The sequence below is a fragment of the Glycine max genome, chromosome 15, assembly GCF_000004515.6.
Source record: "Glycine max cultivar Williams 82 chromosome 15, Glycine_max_v4.0, whole genome shotgun sequence".
In the NCBI taxonomy this organism is placed as follows: domain Eukaryota; kingdom Viridiplantae; phylum Streptophyta; class Magnoliopsida; order Fabales; family Fabaceae; genus Glycine; species Glycine max.
Window position 1 is genome coordinate 24,077,245 of NC_038251.2, and position 6,000 is coordinate 24,083,244.

The following is a 6,000-nucleotide window of genomic DNA, read 5'->3' on the forward strand; positions in this document are numbered from 1 at the left end:
GTGATAATTATGAGGTTTTGCATGTGAATGATAAATCATATCAAAAGATGATTTTGTTATTTGATATGCTTTTATTATCAATGTTTGAACATTACAACAAAGATATCACTAGCAATTAATACCGAAAGTTTTACGAAAATAACTTGAGTTCGACTGAAAAAGAAACCAACAATTATTTACTCAAATACTATTCAAACTCTTTATTTCTTTTATAACAAACGGTAAAGATCTTTTTATCTTTCTCTTCTCTATTCTCTTTATCTTTATTTCAACCCAAACAACAAAACAAACAAAAGGTGTCAAAATTCATACTCTATGAGCTGAACGCGCCCCGATCTGGGCCTTTAGAGAAAGTAAGAAATTATTGCTTCCTGCATGTCTCTGCCGTTTACGTTGAGAATAATCTCAAAATGTTATACAATAGTTACTTTCTTTAACACTTTTGCTAGGCATAACTTTTTTTGTAAATTCCCCCTTATTATATTTGGGAATTTCGAAAGCAAATTAAGTATTTAAATAAAGCTAAGTGAACTTACCATCATACAAACTCCAGGGTATGAACACATATTCACATGTTGTACTCATCATGCTATTTTCAAAAGCTCCCGCAAGGAAGAGCAGAAATACGTTCATTATTTATATCATATCCTGCTGTTTACATAAACTGGTCAATATTATTCTAAATGGTCCATAATATTTTAAATCATTTTTTTCTTACTGGGAAGGAACAGTTTCCCCACGACAGCTTGCAGACTCAACCAGGGCAAGGTACTCAGTTATGGCTTCCCCTTCTACAGTAACTTCGATGTCATAATCAGCCAAGGCATCTGCTTTCGCTATATCTGCAGAGAGCTCATCTTCCATCTCTACATCTCGTTGTTCTGTTTTACTGTGATCTTCAACCTTATACATCGCTAAATCAGCATCAACATTGTCTGGCAAAGGAGCAGATGAACTTGCACCACCATGGGAAGCAGAAGCTGAATTTTCTCGAGGTTGCATGGGGTCAGTCCCAGGTTGTGCTGTCAGTCTTTGCAATACTTCATCTAAACTACCTCCGGCCTCAAAAGCAGCAACCACTGCAAAGAAACAGCAGTATGAGAACACTCCTATATGTCTATAACTAGTATCACCTTAGCACATTGTTGTGCCTTGAATCTAGATAACTATTGTACCTCTTGATCTTTCAAAACCCATTTGCACAACTTTTTCAATTTCAGAATCTCGTGCTGCTTTCTGTCTCTTCCTTTTCCTGGACTCGATATTGACCTTCATGTTGAAGAGAGTAAGAAGGAATATTGTTTTAAGTGACACAGAATTTTGTCAAGACAAATAGTAACCTGTAAAGCAGAATTAGTTTCTGGATTTGTCAAATCATCCAATGCTTTCTGAGTGTCATTTTCATTTCTTCTAAGGGCTTCAGCAGCAAGCTCCTTGTCAAACCTGCCAGAATAGCAATGTCAAGTCTGACTGTTATAGTATGCTTATGTGAAGTAGCTTTATAATACTAGTAGAATAAACCCTCAATTTCAATCCTGAAGTATTACCCTCTCCCCTAAATGGTCCGTAACATTAAAGAATTATATAAGTAATCCCTCAAATATTAGAAATTAAGCCAAGTAGTCCCCAAATATTGAAAAACCCTTCAACTTGAATATTTGAGGAATTAATTGTATAATTTTATTACTTCAGGCATTACCTAGGAGAACGGATAATACTTGGGAACCAAATTGGTTGTTTAATCAAATCAATACTAGTATGATTAGCTAACAGAGACTCACAAATCGCAATAAGAAATATAATGATCTGTTTAAGTTAGAATTGCATGCATGCAACGATAGATGCCACGCATGAATAAAGAAATTGTAAGTGCCATAAGCCTAGGTACTTACAATACGTACAAAGAAGTAGCCTCTTTACAGTACCAAATATCAATATTTACTATACAACATAAAAAAAAAAAAACACTTACCCAATAGAGACCAATTCCTTCAATCTCTCTAGATCCACAGCTTTCTTTAAGGGTGTCATCCCATATCGCTTTTGTTCCCTGGAAGCAAGCTATTTAGAAAGAGAAACCAAAGAAAATAAAGTCTGATAAGCATTAAGTGTCACTCACTTAATTTCATTTCTCCTCCGAATATCCTCCTCCCTCTTTCGCAGTTTCTTTGTCTTCTCCTCAGCAAGGAAATCAATGGCACCCCCAACATCTTGATTGTTCATTCTCAATGCTCTCTTTGCATCACGTTCAGCAAAACCCATGCTCATAACAAGTGATAAGGCTTCATCCGGCACTTGCAGCTGCAAGAAAAAGGACATTGCTTACAAGAAGAGTGAAAAAGTAATGAATGTTATGCCAAATTCTTTGGCAGGACTATATGCTCTTTTTATTCTTCTTTGAAAGAGGAAAAAAGGGGCAGGGGGCATACAAAAACAAACAAATCTGGCTATATCAATCAATATCCATCAGTACGTTCAAAATTTAAAATTAGTAATGTTGAACTCTTAATGCTATAGAAGCTTGAGCTTCAGCTGCTATTTATCAAATTTAATGTACATCTTGTAAGAATAATATGATATATGTCACAGCTTACAAACATTGATGTAACATTAAAAAATAAATCAAGTAACTAGAATATGTGAACAGTTCTAGATAAGGGAATATCAGCACAACAACAACAAACATAACAAAAAGAAGGATAAAAAACATATGAAAAGAAAGAGGAGGAAAGAAGAGAATAACAGTTGACTACTACAATATCCTTATAGGTATTAAAAATATTTGCAATAACATGACAAAGGAATTGCTTCTCTTAACATTGTCTAAAAAAAACTAACATGATACCATGGAGTAACAAAGTTCAGATAGAGGTTTCTTCATTTAATACAGCTCACTTCAAAATAGACTTTTTATTTCCATTTACTTTCCGTGTTAGTCTAAGGAAGGGACTAGGGAGAGTGACATAGCTGCTTAGGAAAATATTTTCAGTTTTTACAAAAAAAAAAAATTATCTCAGCATTAGAAATTTATTTAGTGCTACATGTCACACTAAAGTGAAAAGAAATGGCAACGTCCATTTCTTTATCCTAATGCAGATAAAAATACAAATAATAGAACAAATTTGAAAAGTGCTGACTTTCTTTCTTTTATCCAATTATCACAATATGCTATGAGATCTTAACAAACCTGGATAAACTTTGTCCTTGCTGAGGCTAATGTTTGTTTGGATTTCTCAAATTGGCCAGTATGATACGCCACCACCCCTTCAAGTAGCTCTAGTCTCAAATGTCTATATATGAAGCCAAGATAAGTATGGAAAATTGATCTACTTTGAATCTCATCCCAAAAATGTTGAGAATTTTAAAGGAAAAAATATATACAAGGGTTGGGAATGAACAACTCACAATGCAAGTTCTGGATAGCGACCTCCTTGCAAGAGCCTGAGGCGAAAAGAATCCTTTCCATGAGCACGTTCAATACCTTCCCTGGCCATTTCAAGACGCTTCCCTGCATCCGAGAGCCATTTGATGTCTCGTATCATAAAATAGCACCATACCATGTCTATTTGTAGTATCGGAACATTGTCAATGAGCTGAAAAGAAACAAATTGTATTAAACTCAGGCTGGTTTGACTCCTCTAATGTGAGGGATGAAGTATAGAAAAACAAGGTTCGGGGAAAAGACTATTTCTGACGGTTTTGGGAAAAACAAAAAGAAATGAGGATGTAGATTGGAATCAGATTAGATTACTCACCTCAATGACTTTTGGATCACAAAGAGAGAATGACTCCTGCAAAATAAATTAAATCTTGAATTAATCATGAAAATATAATAAAAAAAAAAACTATGCATAGCAAGACAGAAGAGAAGCCGTGTGTGCAACTTCATGAATTATACGCCATAGTCACCCAAAATAATAATAACCTAGCAAAAGTTCTAATAAAAAAGAAGGTTAAAGAAAGAGGGTAAAGATATCAAAGAAACTACATCCAAAAACCCTAACAAAGGCAATGCTCGTAAGTCAGAGTGCCTATTCATCACATTACATTCAGCTTGAGCACAATCTTGAGTTACAGCGAACAGCATTATTGCAGTTAGGACCTTCTCAACGAATTACACCTTCCTCTTTTCCCTATAGTAGTTCCTCTTAATTGTTTGATCTACGTTACCCCGACACTACTTGTTACCCAATAAATGCATCATAATGGGGTTACTATTAGGAATGTTAGGAATCCCTAGTTGAGTGGAATAAACTTAACTAATTAATGTGGTACTTAATGCATGAGGCTCTCTTGCCTGATGAACTAGTCTTATTGCATCGATGCTTTCATTGAGAGTCTCTACCGGGCTCTAAAGGTGTTAAAAAAAATGGTTTGGATTGAGCCAGATTGTAACCGAACCTAAACAAAGTTGGTTTTTTCCTGAACTAGTTCAAGAAAAAATGAGTGTACTGTTTTATAAAACCAATTCGGTTAACCGAATTGTTTCTACAAAACTTGTTTGGTTAACCGAACTAGTTTTTATTTAAATATTTTTTTTCATTTGAAAAAAATAGTCCAAAAATTAGTTCGAAAACTAGTGCAAAACTGGTTCCGTTCTTAAAACTAGTTTAAAACTGGTTAAAAACTAGTTCAATTCAGAACTAGTTTTTTAAAATCAGATCAGTTTTGAACATTTGGAATAGAACTAGTTCAAAAATTTGCTCATTTGGAATAGAACATAAACTGGTCAGAAACTAACCTCTCCCATGCTAAGCACTTCCAGGGCATCTTTGTAATTCCCCTGTCTGATAAGTCGCTTCCCCTTCGCGTGAAGCATCAGTCCCATCATCACTGCCCTGCCAAACAGAATCACTATCATCACATTCCAACACTCCAATTCCAAACCAAAATGCCAAACAAAAAACAAAACATTACATATACACATGTGCATATAACATACCTCTGATCAGTCTCAGAGCCTAAACGCACTTTCTGTCCATTCTGATCCTCAACTTCAATATTGAAGTCTTCAACCGGCAACGCACCATCCGCATGCCTTTCTGCCATTGCATTCGCAGCCGCCCTGTTCGCAACAAATGCAACCAACCAACTAAGTGCATGTTTGAATTAAAGTTTGCAAACTTAGGTTTGAGTTAGTGCATTTTGGTTAACCATTCAAAAAAGTAAAGTACTTTTGGATAGTAAACTCGACATGTTTCATAACTCTCAAAAGTACGTTTGCTCTCCAAAACGGATAAAGGCAAACCCACTCTTGAGGGTGACGGAACATGTCATGAAATTTAGTTTACTCTCCAAAACTACGGTCAGCACACCCAAAACGACGGACGCGTTTAATTTCCAAATTAAAATTGCGCGAAGGCGCGTGGATGACCTGATACGCGCGAGTCTGGAGGAGCGTTCTTCCTGGGCGAGGAAGGAGTGTCCTTGTTGAGGAGTGGAGGCGCGAGTGGCGAGGATCTTGGCGTTGCTTTTGACGCCGAGTTGGGCGAGGGTTTGGGGCGGAACGGTGTCGTCTTTGAGAATTTTGCCGGCGCAGATGAGGTTGATGGAGTCGGAGGGAGTGTTCGATCGGGCGGCGACGTGGTCGCGGAGCGTGGCGAGGGTCCAGGCTTGGAGGTCCACCTCTTCCAGAACCCCCGCCCATGTCCCTCCTATCTTCAATTTCGCCATCGCTCAACACTCGGGTTTCTGCGGGGGGGCTTTTTGATTTCTAAAGTCTGTGTGCCTAGGAGTTAAGTAAGAAAGGGATGGAAAGGTGGAAACGGAAAAGCGTGTTTTACTATTCCTATGCAACTACAACAAGAAAGAAAGATTAGGATATTCTTTTCTTTTCTTTTTTTTTTTTAGTTTGATTTTCAAGTAGGACAAATTTAATAGAGTGTGATTTTCTTGCAGCTTAAGATGTTTGATTTCAAGTATTAATATCAACTGAACGGTTCAATTCTACAAAAAAAAAGAAGGCCGGTTTTGGTAGATTTCTTTGAAAGTATTTATAAG

At 36.6% G+C, this 6,000-nt stretch overlaps 1 protein-coding gene across 1 annotated transcript; it reads right to left on the reverse strand.

The window, feature by feature from the left end:
* Positions 1 to 592: 592 nt before the first annotated feature.
* LOC100804062 (NEDD8 ultimate buster 1) lies at positions 593 to 5,769 on the reverse strand. Its single transcript, XM_003546533.5, has 11 exons — positions 5,375 to 5,769; positions 4,943 to 5,065; positions 4,742 to 4,838; positions 3,756 to 3,791; positions 3,406 to 3,593; positions 3,188 to 3,290; positions 2,120 to 2,301; positions 1,973 to 2,050; positions 1,341 to 1,443; positions 1,176 to 1,269; positions 593 to 1,079 (listed from the first exon to the last, which is right to left on the reverse strand). The coding sequence occupies exons 1-11, from the start codon at positions 5,671 to 5,673 to the stop codon at positions 715 to 717; spliced, it is 1,668 nt and encodes a 555-aa protein (XP_003546581.1). The 5' UTR covers positions 5,674 to 5,769; the 3' UTR covers positions 593 to 714.
* Positions 5,770 to 6,000: the final 231 nt, after the last annotated feature.